At 43.2% G+C, this 21,018-nt stretch overlaps 1 protein-coding gene across 1 annotated transcript in view; it reads right to left on the reverse strand.

Annotated features, from left to right (window-relative positions):
• LOC143973430 (uncharacterized) overlaps positions 1-21,018 on the reverse strand; it is a 104,344-nt gene that overhangs the window by 66,914 nt on the left and 16,412 nt on the right. Inside the window, exons 5-7 of the mRNA XM_077474411.1 lie at positions 20,223-20,465; positions 15,403-15,657; positions 4,925-5,206 (exon numbers count right to left, since the gene is read on the reverse strand). Coding sequence (XP_077330537.1) covers positions 4,925-5,206; positions 15,403-15,657; positions 20,223-20,465 — 780 coding nt within the window. The remainder of the gene's footprint in view (positions 1-4,924; positions 5,207-15,402; positions 15,658-20,222; positions 20,466-21,018) is intronic.

The raw sequence follows: 21,018 nt of genomic DNA on the forward strand, positions 1-21,018 counted from the left end.
CTATTAGATTGTAAGCTCTTCTTAGCAGGGCCCTCTTACTCATATACTCATTTTATTGTATTACAATTGTATTGTCTCCCTTTTATATTGTAAAATGCTGCGTAAACTGTTGGCACTATATAAATCCTGTATACCGTATATACTCGAGTATAAGCCGAGATTTTCAGCCTCTTTTTTGAGGCTGAAAGTGCCCCCCTCGGCTTATACTCGAGTCATCGCTGTCTGCCCGCTCGATCAGCGTGTCGAGCAGACAGACAGCGGCCATTCTGATTCAAAAGCCGCGCCTCCGGCTCCCCCTTCGCCTGTGATAGGCGGAACACTGAATTTCCCAGCAGCCTGTGTTCCGCCTATCACGGACTTCGTATCATCCTCGTACTACGGACGAGGATGATACGACGTCTGTGATAGGCGGAACACAGGCTGCTGGGAAATTCAGTGTTCCGCCTATCACAGGCGAAGGCGGCGGCGCAGCTTTTGAATTTTACAATGGCCGCCGACGAACGAAGAGGGCACGGGACGGAGGCAAGGCACAGGACGGCACGGCACGGGACGGGACGGGACGGGACCGGAGGCAAGGCATGGCGGCGAGGCACGGCGGCGAGGCACGGAGGCAAGGAGGCTCGGCACGGGACGGAGGCTCGGGACAAAGGCTCAGGACACAGGTAGGCTGGACACACACACACACACACACACACACACACACACACACACACACACACACACACACACACACAGGGATGGATGGATGGATGGAGACACACACACACAGGGATGGATGGACGGACACACAGGGATGGACGGACACACAGGGATGGACGGACACACAGGGATGGACGGACACACACACAGGGATGGACAGGCATGTCTTACCCTCGGCTTATACACGAGTCAATAAGTTTGCCAGTTTTTTTGGGGGTAAATTGGGGGCCTCGGCTTATATTCGGGTCGGCCTATACTCGAGTATATACGGTAATAATAATTATAATAATGACACAGTAATCATTTACAAAATCTTTCGGCTGAATTTCCATACCCTGATGAAGGGTGAGATTTGACCTCCCCTAAATGTATTGGCTTTTCTTCTAACAATTATTTTCATGATCTATTAGTTGGCAGATTATTGTTTCGATTGATCGATTAATTGGATAAAAATCTCAAAGTGTGGCGTATAACTTAGTTATCATGTAAAGTAAAAAAAAAAAAGAAAATGTGTTCTTATTTATGCAGTGGTAAATAAATAACCAGCTATATGCTTCTGGAACAAAATAATCCACTCTGGGAATAACACACAGAAGAGATATATATTATTAAACGTTGAATCTGGTACATATCATCAGACTTAGAAAAAAAAGAAAAAGAAAAATCCTAAAACACTGTTTTGCAGATTATCAAAAAGGAATGTAATATAATATTATGCATGACAGGCTCCCCTGTCATAGGCAGGTAGCTTGATTCAAGCTCCCTGCGGCTGCTGTCATTTATGCTGGCCAGTGGCAGCTCATTTATAGGGGGGCGTATGGGCGCTGCCCCCCCACCCAGCAGTAAAAAAAAAAAAAGGCACTATGGGAAGTGCCACGTCAATGCAGTCACAAGATTGCAGACGAGGAGCTTCATTTGCAGGCTTTGTGGCGCAATCCAAAGCGCCGAACAGCTTCCGCCCGTAGTATTACTACGGGCGGGAGCTTTGTTCTTCTAGTTAACTGGTCACTTCCGGTTTCCATATGCTAGAGGTGAACCGGAAGTGACACAGGCAGCTCCGTGGAACACACAGCGCGACTGGAGCTGCCTGTAAGGTAAGTATGAGACTCAGTGAGGCTGCATATAATGGGGCACAGTGAGGCTGCATAAGATGGGCACAATGGCTGCATAAGATGGGCACAGTAGCTGTATTTGATGGGGCACAGTGGCAGCATTTGATGACACAGTGGCAGCATTTGAAAAAAAAATTGAGAACCATGCCGCCACTGATGCTGGCCATACACAAATTAAGCTTTCCCTAAAAATATTCATTTTAGGAATGTTCGTTTTGATTTTCTAATTGTAAGTGAGGTCAAATTGGCATTCATTTTTGATCATGGTAACAGGATAATTCAGAGGAGCAGAAAATAAAACTTTTCTTGACAGAACTAATTTTCGGACAGTGTATGTGATTTTTGTTTAGAAGTCACATTCATTTTAAAATTGAATGATATTTTTGAATGTACCAACAATTTTCGTACAAATATCGATACGTGTAATGCAAACATAAGACATGTAGTAGAAGCAGCAGCATGCTTTTTTCATCACCTGTCATGATGGGGTTAAAAAACAAAAATTAGCCCTTTTTTATAGTACACGAACCACAGATAATCACTATTATAGGGGGTTCATTTATACTGTGAAACCGTGAAAGTGATAATATATATATTAGTTATATCATATATACTGTATACTGTGAGTGTAGTGTGTGTATATATATATATATATATATATATATATATATATACAGTATCTCATAAAAGTGAGTACACCCCTCACATTTTTATAAATATTTTCTTCTATCTTTTCATGTGACAACACTGAAGAAATGACACTTGTCTACAATGTAAAGTAGTGAGTGTACAGCTTGTATAACAGTGTAAAATATGCTGTCCCCTCAAAATAACACAACACACAACCATTAATGTCCAAACCGCTGGCAACAAAAGTGAGTACACCCCCTAAGTGAAAATGTCCAAATTGGGACTATATTAGCCATTTTCCCTCCCCGGTGTCATGTGACTCGTCAGTGTTACAAGGTCTCAGGTGTGAATAGGGAGCAGGTGTGTTAAATTTGGTGTTATCGCTCTCACTCTCTCATACTGGTCACTGGAAGTTCAACATGGCACCTCATGACAAAGAACTCTCTGAGGAGCTGAAAAAAAGAATTGTTGCTCTACATAAAGATACATACATATAAGAAGATTGCCAAGACCCTGAAACTGAGCTGCAGCACGGTGGCCAAGACCATACAGCGTTTTAACAGGACAGGTTACACTCAGAACAGGCCTCACCATGGTCGACCAAAGAAGTTGAATGTATGTGCTCAGCGTCATATACAGAGGTTGTCTTTGGAAAATAGATGTATGAGTGCCACCAGCATTCCTTCAGAGGTTGAAGGGGTGGGGGGTCAGCCTGTCAGTGCTCAGACCATACACCACACACTGCATCGAATTGGTCTGCATGGCTGCCATTCCAGAAGGAAGCCTCTTCTAAAGATGATGCACAAGAAAGCCTGCAAACAGTTTCCTGAAGACAAGCAGACTAAGGAAATGGATTACTGGAACCATGTCCCGTGGTCTGATGAGACCATGATAAACATATTTGGTTCAGATGGTGTCAAGCGTGTGTGGCAGCAGCCAGGTGAGGAGTACAAAGACAAGTGTGTCTTGCCTACAGTCAAGCATGGTGGTGGGAGTGTCATGGTCTGGGGCTGCATGAGTGCTGCCGGCACTCGGGGGGCTACAGTTCATTGAGGGTACCATGAATGCCAACATGTACTGAGACATACTGAAGCAGAGCATGATCCCCTCCCTTCAGAGACTGGGCTGCAGGGCAGTATTCCAACATGATAACGACCCCCAACACACCTCCAAGACAACCACTGCCTTGCTAAAGAAGCAGAGGGTAAATGTGATGGACTGGCCAAGCATGTCTCCAGACAGAAACCCTATTCAACATCTGTGGGACATCCTCAAATGGAAGGTGGAGGAGCGCAAGGTCTCTAACATCCACCAGCTCTGTGATGTCATCATGGAGGAGGGGAAGAGGACTCCAGTGCCAACCTGTGAAGCTCTGCTGACCTCCATGCCCAAGAGGGTTAAGGCAGTGCTGGAAAATAATGGTGGCCACACAAAATATCGACACTTTGGGCCCAATTTGGACATTTTCACTTAGGGGTGTACTCACTTTTGTTGCCAGGAATTTTTGACATGAATGGCTGTGTGTTGAGTTATTTTGAGGGGACAGAAAATTTACACTGTTATACAAGCTGTACACTCACTACTTTACATTGGAGACAAGTGTCATTTCTTTAGTGTTGTCACATGAAAAGATAGAAGAAAATATTTACAAAAATGTGAGGGGTGTACTCACTTTTGTGAGATACTGTATCTAGAAGTAGAATATACAGCATATTTTAACTGGGAGTCAGGCATAAAGCTATATGAGGGGTGGAGGGGGATATAAATATTTTATAATAAAGTAGTGCTAAAGACTGAGATGTTTTTGCATGTATATAATCATTTTAAATATAATGCACAATACTACTAAACTAGTAAAAAGTCAGTAATGTTTGCTGTAGAAAGCTGTAGCTGTAGAGTGAGTTTTCCAGCATTTTTCAAAGTTTTTATCTTTTTTTTTTTCTTTAGCAAAACTATACTCCCAAAACTTAGCTTATGGCTAAAAAACGTTAATAAACTCCAAATAGTCGCATTTTTCTGTGTTTTTATGCTGTTCTCAGCTTTTTCCAGAGCTAGAGTGTTTTTTAAAGCTGAAAAACTCCTCTCAAAACCCACTAGTTCTGGGGTTTTTTTTTCCAGCTAGAAAACACCCCTGCCAAAAACTGCTGATAACAGCCTATGTATGCATGGACACATAGGATAACATGCTGGGGCGTTTATTGACTGCAGAAAAAAAACATCTGAAGCCAAAAAACAGCAGCTGTAAAAACATCAAAACGTCTCCTGACCAGGACTACATGTCCCACGAGGCATTGCTCCTTACACATTTACATGTTCTCAGGCACTTAAATTAATAAACTTTTACTGGATTTGACTAACCTGTGGCACTCTCATCCTATAACACTTTGCCTATAATTCAGCATAGAGTTGCTTTGACCATTTCAAAAGCTTACCTAATCATTGGTATAATAAATGATCTGATCCCAGTGTCCCTATAATCTCACCCTTTATCTGGATGGATACCTCCTCACTCCTCTTCTTTACATTGTTGGTTGGAATCCTCACTTCACAGGAATAGTTCCCAGAATCCTCCAGCTCGGTGGACAGGACTTCATATTGATTGGACAAATTGAATCTCTGAACATTCCGTCCATCTCTGTAGAAAGCAAACTGAAGTTCTGTGCTCCGTCTAAGTGGACTGAGACTTGTGTTGCATATCAGGGTCATGGTGTCACCTTTTGTCACTGGATTTTGTATTGTGGTAAGATTTGGTTTCGGAAACAGCTCTAGAAAACATTATAAAGATAAAAATTTTAAAGTAAAGCCGCTACGAAATGTATATATACAAACTATTTATTGGATTCACAGCTGCATAGGGGGAGCTGCATGAGGGTCTTTAAATTACTGATTGGTACAAGAGGCTTCTAACAGCTACTGTGATTTCTGATCAGGAATTCCCGTTAGCTATTGATGAAGCAATAGTCAATTGTATAATAGATTTTTTTTTTATGCCATCTGTGAAAATAAATAAATAAAAATTATATATATATATATATATATATATATATATCATTTTTTTATTATATTTTTATTATTTTTATTATTTTTATTATTTTTTATAATTTTTTTATTTAAAAAAATATATATTTTTAATTATTTAAAAAAAATTTATTTATTTATTTTATATATATATATATATATATATATATATATATATATATATATATATATATATATATATATATATATAGTATGATTTAAAAAAAAAAAGTATACTAGAAGGTTATGCATCCATGGATTTCAATGTTTTATGTTTTTCCCAATTTCTACAAGGACATGAGTTTTCCCTAGGACCATCTATTATTATGGGGTTTGTCCTTTAAATTGAACATGTAAGCAAGTTTATTGATGATCGGTCGCAGCCAAATGTGTGCCCAGAGTCTGTCCCAGGGGTAGGCAACCCCCGGCACGGGTGCTACAAGCGGCATACAAAATCCTCTTTTGCCGGCACTCGACTCTCACCACATCAGCAGAGCAGCGCAGGAAAGTGTCAGTGAGGCACTAATGCATTCCAATCTCAGAATTCCCCACGCTACCCCTGCACTGAGGGGGAGGCACTGCGCCCCCACACATTGTACAGGATGGGAAACATTGTTTGGTTCTCGAACTTTGCTGTAGCTGCGATCGTCAGCTCTTGTGATGGGGAAGAGATTGGATGCAATTCTGCTGGGAGGGGTCCCTGTTTCCCCCTTCTGGAGGAAGATGACTCGCTTTTGGTGACACTACCAATCTCAGAAAGAAGGCATTTCACTGTAATTGAGAGAACCACAATAAGGTGACAGTTTGTGCAATTATTGTTGAAATTCTGGAAATTTTGTTTATATGGGGCAGATATGAAAGGAGGTTCATATGTGGAACAGATGATGCTCAGGAGTTTACAGTGGTGGGGCAGAAGAGCAGAGGGAGACAGAGGTAGGGCATATGTGCAGGGGGGTACAGTGGCAGGGCAGAGGTGAAAAGAGGTACATTGGTGGGATAGATGAGCAGGGGGTTACAGTGGTGGGGCAGAAGAGCAAGGGGGTACAGAGGTGGGACAGATGTGCAGGGGGGTACAGTGGTGGGGCAGAGGAGAAAGGAGGTACATCGGTGGGCAGATGAGCAGGGGGTTACAGTGGTGGGGCAGAAGAGCAGGAGGAACAGAGGTAGAACAGAAGAGCAGGGGGTACATAGGTGAGACAGATGTGCAGGGGGTACAGTGGTGGAGCAGATAAGAAAGGGGGTTACAATGGTGGGGCGGATGAGCAGATGGGTTCAGTGTTAGGACAGATGAGAAGGTGATTCATTTGTAGGACAAAAGAGAATGGGGGTACAGCGTTGAAGCAGAAGTGCAGGGAGGTACACTGTTGGGGCAGATGAGAAAAGGGGTTCATTGGTGGGGCAGATGAGCAGGGGGGTACAGTGGTGGGACAGAAGGGCAGCATGGCACAGTGGTGGGGTAGATGTGCAGGGGGTTACATTGGTGGGACAAATGATCAGGGGGTTACAGAGGTGGAGCAGATGTGCAGCGGGTTACAGTGGTGAAGCAGGGGGGGCTACAGTGATCTGAGGTTTGAAGGTGGAGGAATTAGGGTTGATCTGAGAACTGGAGGTGCAGACATTTTGGCTAATCTGAGGCATGAGAGTGCAGGATGTTAATTTATCATTATTACCTTTTTGTGATAGAGAAGTGTGAAGTTGCCATTTGTTTGTTATAAAATCGGCACGTTCAGTTTCTTTGAAAGCATTTTTCGGCACACTGTGCTCAAAAGTTTGTCCACCCCTGGGCTATCCACTTATACAAGGGATACACTTTCAGAAAAAAAATCAAATGGCATGGCTCCACCTTCCAACACTACCTTTGTAGGTCAGCCTTTCTCAACCTTCTTACCCCAGAGGAACCCTTGAGATAATTTTAAGGTCTCAGGGGATTCTTGCTGAAAACAATTGGGAGTTATTTGGAGGAATTACTCTTATATTTAGTGGTCAGTGGAAAGAATGCCTCTCTAAGAGTAGTGGTTCAAATCCCACCCTAAAGAAAACCTAAAAGTTTTGCCAGGTGGCATAAGATCCGTAACTTTGCATGCACCATCAAATGTAAGGTCAATCAGCCACAGCTCAAGGATTCCCTAGTAACTTCTCGAGGAACTCTATGATTCCAAAAATTGTTGAGAATTGCTCCTCTAAATGCCGAGCTTCTATATTTTAAAGGGTTGGGATAGTAGCCATGGCTTTGTGAATTAATTGGGATTAAATTAGAGATTTATTATTGATTAAATTTTTTAAGTTTCTGTTGACCCACAGTGTCTGTGTTTATTTCCCATTACTCTTAGCCCTTGTACAATGTCCGATAATGTCCGATCGGACCGTGTTGTCGGATAATCTGACCGTGTGTGGGCTCCATCTGACTTTTTCCATCGGAATGTCCGACCAACAAAGTTTGAGAGCTGGATATAAAATTTTCCGACAACATGATCCGATAGGACTTTGTCCGATCATGTGTAGAGAATTCCGATCCGACAAAGTGCCAACGCATGTTCAGATCAAATTACGAGACCAAGGCTATTGGCTACTAGCCTGAACGTAGTCCCGTCGTAACGAAATAACGTCATCACGTTCTGAACGATCAGATTTTCTGACAACTTTGTCCGACCGTGTGTATGCAACATCAGTTTCGGACAAAATCCGTCGGAAAAAATCCGTCGGATTTTGTTGTCGGAATGTCCGACCGTGTGTACAAGGGCTTACAGGGTAAGGGTTTTCTGAATGGCACCATTTGTGTTGGAAAAGGTGTATCTGTACTTGGCCACATTTTGCCATGAGCTAGTATATCAATAGGATCTTTATTTTATGGACTGATAGTATAAATGACATGGAAATCTTGTTATGGCCTCAAATAAACTTTTTACCAAAAACAGAGATATAAGACTTAGTTTAATTGACCCTTTAAATTGATAGTGTACTGTGTGATAATGCTGCAAGAATGATATACGATTTGGTAAAATATAAATACCTTCTGATCATTGCAATAGATTTGTTTTTGTAAAGATTATTTTTCACATGACTTTATATGTGTTGATTTTTAGTTAATTTATTTTACAAATCCTAAAATACAATTTATAAGCTGAAGGGCTAAACATTTCGCTGCCATAGCTTATTTAAAAAAACATGATTAATATTTAATAATATTGCAATACATTACATATAATTAAAATTCATTACAATAAGTACAGATATAGTACTCTATATAGTATTCAGGAACAACAATAGGTTCACCTTGTATCCGAATATATAATTCTGCACTTCTTTTCCTTACAGTGTTGTTTGCAGTTCTCACTTCACAGGAATAATTCCCAGAATCCTCCAGTCGGACATTCAGGACTTTACTGGATGAATTCAAATTCAGTACCTTTTGTCTATCTCTGTAGAAAGTAAACTGCAGTAAAGGCCTCTTTTGGGGCAGACTGAGACTTGTGTTACATATTATGTTGTCCCCTTCTCTCACTGTATTTTGTACTATGGAAATCTTTGGTTTTGAGAAGAGCTCTAGAAGGGAGATGTAAAAATTATAGAAATTATACATATTTAACCCCCACCCTACCCAAGTAGAAATGTGTTTTCCCAAATGAGGTTCACCTTCAGGGAAATTAATAGGATCCTGAAAGACTCAGGGGACCAGGTGCACAAAGGGTGGCCAAAGAAGTATCTAGAATTGGAAAATGCTTAAGGTGGAACTAAACCCTCCTATCATTTACAGCCAAGGAAGCTGCCATCTTAGCCCCTGTTTGGTCGGCACTGCAGTTGCCATTGTGCTGCACATGTGATCAGTTATGACATCAGCCATTTGATGGCTTAACAGTTTGGTTGAGAGCACAAACAACTGTGACAGGCATGCTTTGAATGTAACTGATTTGGGGAACCGTTAAATTGAGTTCCATTTCATATAGTAGCAGTACTAAGAAATTCCATAACGTTTCATACATGTTTGATATCTTTTCCCCACTTTCCTTGTAAATCTCCTGTAGCCACTACTTACCCTCTGTAGCCCCACTAACCCCTCCTTCCATGCAGGCATCTCTTAGCTCCCACCCCCAACATTTCTCCTTTTACATCTAACCTTTCCTCACATATTTTGCCCCCTAGCCACGTCATCTTTCTACATGTGTGATTGCACCAGCGAGCAATCAGAGAAGGTTGAACAAGGCAGAATAAAGCCGCGTACACATGTAGCGGTCTGTCCGACGTACTTAGTCTGGCGGACTTCCGCCAGACTGTCCGTCGGAATTTCCGAACGGGCTACTTGCCCACACACGGCACTTTTTCAGCGGACTAATACGGCGTACTAAGTCCGCCGTGCTATCCGCCCTACTTTCGAAATGAACGGACTCGCCCACACACGCGGAGGAAAGTCCGCTCATTTCGAGCGCGTCTCCAGGTAGGCGGGGCCCGTGAAGGAGACGTCGCTGGCCCCGCCGCCTGGTATGGACTTAAAGGGGAACCCCAAGGCCGAAAAAAAACGGTGTGGGGGTCCCCCCCAAGTCCACAACAGACCCTTGTCCGAGCCCGCTACCCGGCCGGCCAGGAAAGGGGGGCGAGCGAGCGTGCTCGGACAAGGGTCTGTTGTGGACTTTGGGGGACCCCACGCCGATTTTTTTCGCCGTTGGGGTTCCCCTTTAAGTCCATACCAGGCGGCGGGGCCAGCAACGTCTCCTTCGCGGGCCCCGCCTACCTGGAGACCCGCTCGAAATGAGCGGACTTTTCTCCGGGCGGGAAAAGTCCGCTCATTTCAAAAGTACGGCGGACTGGCACACACACAGCCGGATTGTCCGCCAAAATGCGAGTACGGCGGGCAGATTGGTGTGCAACACGGCATTCTAAGTCCGCCGTACTTTCAGGTCAAAAAAGTATGCCGGAGGCTACACACGGGGGGATTGTTTGGCGGACTTGAGTTTGCCGGACTTTTCCACCGGATTGTTTGATCGTATGTACGCGGCATAAGAAAAAAGACACAATTAAATACACTCAGATGGTTTGGGGAGCAGCCATCACCCATCCTGGTCTTAGCAGTGTAATAGAATGTATAAACAACTGACTCCATCTTAGATTCTCTTCCATTCGTATAAAGTAGAAGTAAACTTTTTTGTGTGTGCATAGAACCACACCCTATGAGATATTATGGTTTAAGCCAAAATTGTGTCAGCAAAGTCATTAGCTATTTCTTGTTATGTAGTCAATGATAAGAAAGTACTCAACCGTTTTACTCCAGAGGAACCTTTGAAATAATTTTTAAAGTCATGGGGAACCCCAGCTAAAATGTAGGAAAAATAGTGTCAGAAGGTGGTATGCCTACCCTTACAGTGGTGATCAGAATGCCAACATACAGATAGCTAAAAGAATCACTGGTGCGACTGGCTCATCCAAGGGGCATTGGCCTCAGACACTATCAGATGGGTGATAACTCTACTACAGCTCAAGGAACCCAAAGCAATCTCTGAAGGACCCCTAGTTGAGAACAGCTGCTTTGAAGGGACATCCAGGGCCAACTGTTGGTGTCTCTGCAAAGCTCATCTCCACCACCTTACATGAATCTGTGCTCCCTTATAGGAATTCGTATAGGAAACACGATCGTGTGGACGGTGCAGAGAAGAAGCTGGAGCAAGATGCGGGATGAGAAGAACGGAGGAAGAAGAAGATGAAGAAGTTGGAGGAACAAGAAGAACACCGAAGGAAGACCAGAAGAAAGAAGATGAAAGAAGAAATTAATAAAGGACTTGTCAAAAACTGTCTTTTGTCTTTTTAACCTTTTTGCCACTTTTTTTGTGAAATGGTAGAAGTACATTTGTACCCCATTAGCATTTCACACGGGGGATGGGATCTGGGGGTCCCCTTGTTAAAGGGGGCTTCCGGATTCCAATAAGCCCCCCGCCTGCAAACCCACAACCACTGGACAAGGGTTGTGGGGATGAGGCCCTTCTCCTCATCAACATGGGGACAAGGTGCTTTGAGGGGCTACCTCAAAGCACCCTCCCAATGTTGAGGGCATGTGGCCTGCTACGGTTCAGGAGGGGGGGGCGCTCTCTCATCCCCCCTCTTTTCCTGCGGCCTACCAGGTTGCGTGCTTGGATAAGGGTCTGGTATGGATTTTGGGGGGGACCCCACACCATTTTTATTTTGCCGTGGGGTTCCCCTTAAAATCTGGTCTGGTATGGATTTTGAGGGGGACCCCATGCCATTTTTTTTATTTTGGCACGGGGTTCCCCTTAATATCCATACCAGACCTGAAGGGCCTGGTATGGAATTTAGGGGGACTCCCATGCATTTTATTATTTTTTTTTTTTGGTTCATGGTTCCCCTGTGGGGAAATCCCCATGCTGTTTTTATCGATGAACTTTTATGTGTATTGGGGACCGAAAATTCATTATAGCTGTGAGTAGGAATGAGCCGAACACCCCCCGGTTTGGTTCGCACCAGAACTTTTGAACGGACCGAAAATTCGTGCAAACTTTAGAACCCCATTGAAGTCTATGGGACTCGAACGATCTAAATAAAAAGTGCTAATTTTAGTGGCTAATATGCAAGATATTGTCCGAAAAAGGGTTTGGGGACCAGGCTCCTTCCCCAGGGGACATGGGTCAATGCCTAAATTTTTTTTTAAAACGGCTGTTTTTTCGGGAGCACTGATTTTAATGACGATTAAAGTGAAAAAATAATTAAATGAAATGAAATATTCATTTAAATATTGTGCCTGGGGGTGTCTATAGTATGCCTGTGAAGTGACACGTGTTTTCCGTGTTTAGAACAGTCCCTGCACAAAATTACATTTAACAGAAAAAAGTCATTTAAAACTGCTTGCGGTTTTAATGTAATATCTGGTTCCGGCAATATGGATGAAAATCATTGAAAAAAATGGCATGGGTAGCCTCCCTGCCCATTTCCAAGCCCCTTTGGGTCTTGTACTGATATTAAGGGGAATCCCTTACCCAAATTTAAAAAAGGAAATGCGTGGGGCCCCCAGGCCCTATATACTCAGAACAGCAGTATACAGGTGGTGCAAACAAGACAGGGACTGTGTAGGTTTGTTGTATTAAGTAGAATCTATTTGTAATTTTGAACTGGTACAATAAAGGGTAGATACAGGTGTATACTGTGCTGGAGGCACACAACACCCACATTAACTCCTGCAGATGCCTGTCTTAGAGGACACCAGCAAAAAAGGGTAGATACAGGTGTATACTGTGCTGTGCTGGAGGCACACAACACCCACATTAACTCCTGCAGATGCCTGTATTAGAGAACACCAGCAATAAAGAGTAGATACAGGTGTATACTGTGCTGGAGGCACACAACACCCACTTTAACTCCTGCAGATGCCTGAGAAAAGAACACACTGTCCCTGCCTATCTTGCTCTTTCCCTGCACGCCGGAACACACTACACAAGGCCGCCGCGCTGGCGGCCTTATATAGTGTGGGGCGTGTACTAAACCCCCTGAGCTATAATTGGCCACAAGCATCCTGCCTGTGGCCAATTATGGCTCTCTTTGCTGCTGGCACTGTGATTGGCCAAGCATGCAGGGTCACAGGGCATGCTTGGCCAATCATGAGCCAGCAATGCACTGCGATGGTGCAGTGCATCGTGGGCCGTGAGCGCCACACGAATTTGGCGCGAACAGCCCATAACGTTCGGTATTCACCGAACGCGCAAACAGCGTTTGACTCGAACACAAAGTTCATCCCTAGCTGTGAGTAGTTTTAAATTATTTTTTCCTTTAGAAATGTCATTTTGCTGTCATACTGTTCTAAACACGGGAAACATGCGCCCCTTTACAGGCATACTATAGACACCCCCCAGGTACGAAATTTAAAGGAATATTACACTTTTATTTTTTCACTTTAAAGCGGAGGTCCACCCTAAAGTGGACCTCCGCTCATCGGAACCCTCCCCCCCTCCGGCGCCACAATTGGCACCTTTCAGGGGGGAGGGGGGTGCAGATACCTGTACAGTACAGGTATTCTGCACCCACTTCTGGGATAGCTCTCTGCAGAAAGGGGCGTAGATTACGCCCCTTTCCGCAAGTGCCCTTCCCTTTCCGCAAGTGCCCCGCTGCCTGCTGGGAAACACACAGATCCCAGAGGCAGCGGGGACCGTCCTTATTGCGCAGCGCGATTCGCGCATGCGCAGTAGGGAACCGGGAAATGAAGCCGAAAGGCTCCATTTCCTGATTCCCATACCCAAGATGGCGGCGGCAACACCTTACAGACGATCTAGAGATCGGCTTCGGGTGCCGACATCGCGGGCGCGCTGGACAGGTAAGTGTCACTATTTTAAAAGTCAGCAGCTGCAGTATTTGTAGCTGCTGGCTTTAAAAAAAAAAAAAAAAAACGCGTCCCGGTGGACTCCCGCTTTAAGCATTATTAAAATCACTGCTAAACGGCCCTTTTTGAAACTTTTTTTTGCATTGATACATGTCCCCTGGGGCAGGAGCCAGATCCCCAAACTTTTTATGACAATACCATGCATATAAGCCTTTTAAATTATCACTTTTGATTATTCATGTTCATGTCCCATAGACTTTAACGATGTTCGCGTGTTCGAACAATTTTTTTTGCCTGTTTGCATGTTCTCGTGTGAATCGAGCAGGCGGGTGTTTGGCCCATCCCTACTGCCCTGTATGGGCAGGTGAAAGTCTTTCAGGGTTCTTTACTAACAATCTGTAATAATGGAGAAGAGTCTTTCACAGGAGCTGTTGAAGACTTAGTAGATTCGGAACAGGGCTAGAGGAGTCTCCAACTGCAAAAAAATATAAACACATCCTAATATACAGTATATAGGAAATAGCATTCCTATATACTAGCACCTATATACTGTATATAAGGTTTATTTTTCTTACTCTGGATCAAAGGCAGTTTTTTCCTTTTTTTTGGTTAAACCTAATAGACATGTCTTTTATCAGCCTAACAATAATATTACACAGCTATGACTAGTTATTCATCAAGAGAAATTTATAATATTGGCGTTAAAATTTATTTTGTTTAACACTTTTTAAATAATTAACATTTTATTTGAGAAAAGAAATTAAAATTCTACATTCGTTGATATAATGATCGTAATGGTGTATTAAGCCCCGTACACACGAGCGGACTTTTCAACATCCAAAGTCAGATGGAATGATTCCGTCAGACTATTTGATCGTGTGTGGGCTGCAACGGACTTTTGATTCGCAAAAGTCTGACGGACTTTAGAAAATGGAACATGCTTCAAATTTTTCCGACGGAACTCCGCCGGACCCAGTTCCTCCGAAAAATTTGCTCGTGTGTATGCTATTCCGACAGACTAAAACCGACGCTAGGGCAGCTATTGGCTACTGGCTATGAACTTCCTCATTCGAGTCCAGTCGTACGTCATCACGTTCGAATCCGCCGGAGTTTGGTGTGATTGTGTGTGGCCAAGTCCGCTCAGTCGAAAAGTCCGTCAGAACTCTGTCGGAACTCCGGCAGAACTCCTTCGGAAGTCTGTCGGACATAAGTCCTCTCGTGTGTACGGGGCTTTAGGCTTTTTGTCTATAAAGCTGACCTCAAGGCTTCCTTTCAGTTGTGCACAGTTGTACCGACTCCTCTCCTGGACTGAAATGACTTACTAAGGTTTCACTGCAAGCTGTGAGCTTCTCACAATGTGCATCAGAAGCTGCAGAAAGTCAGATAAAGCATGCCCCCACTTACTGGTTTTAGGTCGTCCAGCATCATCTAATTCTTTCCTACCCAGCCTGACTGTCCCGGGCCCAACTATTTCATTCATTGGATTTCTCATCTTTCAATGATTGAGCTCAAGATTATATGTGGGAGTCTGGTAGGTGGTAGATCCTATTTATTCTGCCAATATGTTGAAACAATTGGTTAGGTATGCACACACCAGACACTTCCATGGCACTCACTTTGATGAACACTTACCTCTGATGTGTAGGGACACTTCATCTGTGTAAGTTACATATTCTTCCCAGGATAATGTTCTCGTACATCTGTATCTTCCAACTTGTTGGTTTTGTGGAATAATAACTGTAGCACGATCATTGGTTGAAGGCTGTGCGGCATTGCCATCTTTGTAGAATGTTGTACTGATGACCCTATACCCAGGACGGCTGTGACATCTTAGCACCATATCACTCCCCCGATACACAAGTGGAGGAGCCTGCAGGATGACCGGACCTGCAATACAAAACTATCATCAGACTATCTTCAATACAGACAGGATGATTCTGTGAAGGTGAGCAAAGAGCATGTATGGGATGTGAAGTAACCTAAAGCAGCCAATCAGATTTCAGATTACTGCAGTTGGCTGTGTTAGGAGATGCTTTTTTATGGGTTGCCATGAGTGATTGCATTGCCTTAATGAATAAGTCCCCTAATCTGTGTTCTTTTACACAGCGTGCTGGTCAGTACTACAAATGTCCCCAGGTTTTTTCTTGCACTCTCTTAATAGCTTTAAAAGCTTGTAGGATTACTTCTCTTATTTGCATGTACACATTTCTTTGTGCATGGAACAAACTTCTGGCTATACATACTCTTTAAGACTAATGTAAGTCTAATCTATGTTGGAATGCATTGAAAGCGTCAGGACATGTATGTAAACATCATTGGCACCACACATGTATGGTATTGTCGGGAACGCCAAGATGGCACTTAAAATATTTAATTTCCCTTATTTCCATAAAAGGCCCACCAAAATCCTCAGCAACTGGCCCATCATGCTCTTAATCCGGCCCTGAAAGAAGGGAAGAGAGAGGAGGGTACCCAGAACATGGGACACAAAGTAAAATGTAGGGTGGCCATGGACAAGAAGAGAAGAGTAACCTAAGAAAAAGGGATAGGAACAGTGGCGGCCCGTCCATTAGGGGCACCTGAGCTCCACCTCCTCTATCCATGGCCGCCACACCCATGCTCTATCCATGGACACTATTTTGACAGAACACCGCCACCCCCTATTCATGTACCTGGCCCCTTTCAGGACGCCAGGTGCATGAATTACAGCGTGTTTTTTGAAGCACCTGATTAGAGCCAGAGGCTCTAATAGGCTTCAAAATAGGGTGAGCTTGTGGCGCAGAGTATTGCACCAGGAGCCCACCTAGGTGTTACAAAAGCGAATGAATATTCATTATTGAAACACTGATCCTCAATCAGGAGCAAGTCTGAGACCCGTTTTCCAATTGGCCGAAAGGAGGAGGGAGAAAACAGAAGCCGCCACAGTGCCCGTGGAGAGAAGGGGAAGGGAAAGTCATTGCCGTCACTAAGCAAGGGAAGCCGCCGGTGAAGCCCGGGAGAAGCGCTGCCCACCATAGATGGGGTAAGTGCACCAGACCCACTTGACCGACCAGGGGTTGGTACTGTTTGCCGCCCCCCCCAAAAAAAATTACCACCTTACCACCGGCCACCACTGGATAGGAACAACGGTTAATAGGAGGAACCAAGCATGTTCCTAACAGATTTACTGTAGAAGAATGCGTGTGGTGGTGAAAGGCCACCACCTATTTTATTTGCTACATTATTATTCTTCATTAGGCTTGTATAGGGCTTTCAAGGTATAAATCATGTCCAACTGAAAGAAAGGAATTTTCTTGATTGACACAGAGAAAATTTTCATCTGAGGGCAGCACAGTGGTGTAGTGGTTAGCACTCTCACCTAGCAGTAAGAAGGGTCGCCGGTTAAAATCCCAACCACGACACTACCTGCCTGGAGTTTGCATGTTCTCCCTGTGCTTGCGTGGGTTTCCTCCGGGTACTCCAGGTTTCCTCCCACAATCCACATGCAGGTAGGTTAATTGACTTCTGTCCAAAATTGGCCCTAGTATATGAATGGGGACCTTGGATTGTGGGATCCTTGAGGGTAGAGACCAATGTGAATGTGCAATGTACAGGGATAGGGACAATTGTAGACACTCACTCAGGTTGAACTGGATAGACTGGTGTCTTTATTCAACCTAACTAACTATGAACTATGAACAAAAACTAGAAGAAATCAACCTACGGACTATTGATGTTTTATAGAACAGAACTAGAGCCATATGATGCCTGCTATATAGATGTATCAATGGGAGAGATTGTAGCTAAATTCATTCTGGAAAACTGGAGAAAAGGTTAAGTTGACACCAACTACAGAGGTTCACTGCTTATGAAAACTGAACCTACAACCATTGCTGTCAATCATATGGTAATACCAAACTGATACCTAACAGATGTTTAAGACTGTAGGTGGTGGTGAAAACTCCCCTATTATTGTGTATTGCACATGAGAAGGTTACACCTATCCTGGGAAGAAAACCATGTGTAGAGCAATAAAACTGCTGTAGAGAACATATATGGTGAGCCCACGAGTACCAAAGGAAGGACATCTGGTTACAAAGGATGGGGAGAAGGCGAAGGTATTGAGTTTATTCTTCTCCTCAGTCTTCACAAGGGATTCAGGGGACTTCAGAATCCAAAACTGCAGTGTTTATCCTCATGACACATCACAGGAATCACCTCCATGGTTAACAGAGGACAGAATTAAAATTAGACTTGGGAAACGTAACATTAATAAATCACCGGGACCAGATGGCTTGCACCCGAGGGTACTTAGGGAACTCAGTCAAGTAATTGCCAGACCATTCCTAATTTTTACTGACAGTCTACTGACTGGAATGGTACCAGCTGATTGGAGAAAAGCCAATGTAGCACCAATATTTAAAAAGGGCCCAAAATACATCCCTGGGAATTACAGACCAGTAAGCCTAACATCAATAGTATGTAAACTCTTGGAGGGTATGATAAGGGTCTATATACAAGATTTTAGTAAAGAGAACAGTATCATTAGCAGTAATCAGCATGGATTCATGAAGAATGGTTCTTGCCAAACCAATCTATTAACCTTCTATGAGGAGGTAAGTTGCCATCTCGATAAAGGAAGGCCCGTAGATGTGGTGTATCTGTATTTTGCAAACGCATTCGACACAGTTCCCCATAAATGTTTACTATACAAAATGAGGTCCATTAGCATGGACTATAGGGTGAGTACATGGATTGAAAACTGGCGATTTGGGTGAGTTCAGAGTGTGGTGATAAATGGGGAGTACTCGTAATGGTCAGGGGTGGGTATTGTGATCCCCCATGGTTCTGTGTTGGGACCAATCCTGTTTAATTTGTTCAAAAAAGGACCTGGAGGATGGGGTAAACAGTTCAATCTCTGTAATTGCGGACAAAACTAAGCTAAGCAGGGCAATAACTTCTCCGCAGGATGTGGAAACCTTGCAAAAAGATCTGAACAAATTAATGGAGTGGGCAACTACATGGCAAATGAGGTTCAATGTAGAAAAATGTAAAATAATGCATTTGATTGGCAAAAATATGAATACAATCTATACACTGGGGGGAGAACCCCTGGGGGAATCTAGGATGGAAAAGGACCTGGGGGTCCTAGTAGATGATAGGCTCAGCAATGGCAAGCAATGCCAAGCTGCTGCTAACAAAGCAAACAGAATATTGGCATTAAAAAGGGGATCAACTCCAGAGATAAAACAATAATTCTCCCACTCTATAAAACTCTGGTCCGGCCGCACCTGGAGTTTGCTGTCCAGTTCTGGGCACCAGTCCTCAGGAAGGATGTACTGTAAATGGAGCGAGTACAAAGAAGGCCAACAAAGCTAATAAAGGGCCTGGAGGATATTAGTTATGAGGAAAGGTTGTGAGCACTGAACTTATTCTCTCTGGAGAAGAGACTCTTGAGAGGGGATATGATTTCAATATACAAATACTGTACTGGTGACCCCAAAATAGGGATAAAACTTTGTGGAAGGGAGTTTAACAAGACTCGTGGCCACTCATTAAAATTAGAAGAAAAGAGGTTTAACCTTAAACTACGTAGAGGGCTCTTTACTGTAAGAGCGGCAAGGATGTGGAATTCCCTTCCACAGTCAGTGGTCTCAGCGGGGGGCATTGATAGTTTCAAGAAACTATTAGATAAGCTTTTGAACGACCGCAACATACAGGGATATACAATGTAATACTGACATATAATCACACACATAGGTTGGACTTGATGGACTTGTGTCTTTTTTCAACCTCACCTAATATGTAACTACGTAACTATGCGATAGTAGCCATACACGGTACGATAAAATGGAACAATTGATCTCCGATTCTACAAAAAAATTAAACAGGACATGGATAGAGTGAGACAAAATGGCATTGCAAAGCAATGAGCAACAGGTTTCAATAGACCCAAGTTGGGTGGTTGCGGCAGAAGAAACAACTTGATTCTACTGCGTTGATTGAATTTTTCACACTTTCACATGTACATTGATCAGAAGAAATTCACAAGGGGGGATAAAAAGCCATTGATTGGCCCTGTATAAGCAATTTTTATTTCCCACCACAACCTGTTGACTTGGGTCGAACAACGCTGTCACTTCCTGACGCTCCTCATTCGGCCATGCCAACTTTGTCTTGCTCAATCGATGTCCAATTAATTGTTTTGCGGAATCAAACATTTGTTTTAGCGCACAGCATATGTCCACCACTAGTGTGCCTCCGTACGCATGTAGCATTGTAACTTTGTGCAGATATAGATAACAGTTGCCAGACTCAATGATAAATAAATAAAAGTTATTTAAGGTTTTAAGACGTTATACCAATAGTGTGTCTAAAAATGTTGCCCCCACCATAACACTACTGTCCTGGACAAGGTTTTATATTGATAGCTTTTCTTTAAATAAATAGAAATTAGTAAGTAACGAACTCACCATCACTGACATCCAGCCTGAATTGGGCACTGTTCTTGCCTTTTGTCCGGCAATCGTAGACACCGCTGTGTCCAACCTGGGCAGATGTGATCGTATAGCTCCGTCCTTCTGCCACTTTCTCGTAATCTTTATACCAGTAATTCGTTGTACCAAATCCTCCATTGAATGTCATCGTTATATTCTCTCCTGTAAGTAATTTGTTGTACTCTGGTGTGAAGATCACAGAATCACTCTCTACAAGATCTGCCACAGGAACATACAGAAGAAAATAATGAAATCACATGACATAATTCTGTCTAAAGGCATCATAGGAAGCAGATAAATCTATGTATAAATGTAATGATTCATAATCAGAAATATTTAAAGTCTCGTGTAAAGTACTAACAAACAGAAAATAGCAGCATTAAAATCACCATAATCTGCATCAAACAATGTATTTAAATTGTCAATATTTATTCTAAAACACAGTCAACAAACGTGCAATCATTACAAAATGCCAGTAATGATAATAAAAAAGTGAGAGGTTTTAGTGTGTAGTGCACATTATATTGGTGATCAGTGCCCCCCACCAGTGCTTAGCATAGTGCCCCCCTTTAACGTCATTGTCAGCGGTTTGGTTACCTCCTTCTAACTGGTGATCATCTTTGCGTCTCGCTTCTAGTTGACGTTCTAGAATAGGTTATATCTATAATAAAGAGGTATAATTAACTACCATATTTATGCATAAGGACCATAAGCAAGTATACTATATTACCAAAAGTATTGGGACACACACCTTTACACGCACATGAACTTT

The sequence above is a fragment of the Lithobates pipiens genome, unplaced genomic scaffold, assembly GCF_037356315.1.
Source record: "Lithobates pipiens isolate NorthernLeopardFrog02 unplaced genomic scaffold, aLitPip1_a1.2 Scaffold_82, whole genome shotgun sequence".
NCBI classification, from domain to species: Eukaryota; Metazoa; Chordata; class Amphibia; order Anura; family Ranidae; genus Lithobates; species Lithobates pipiens.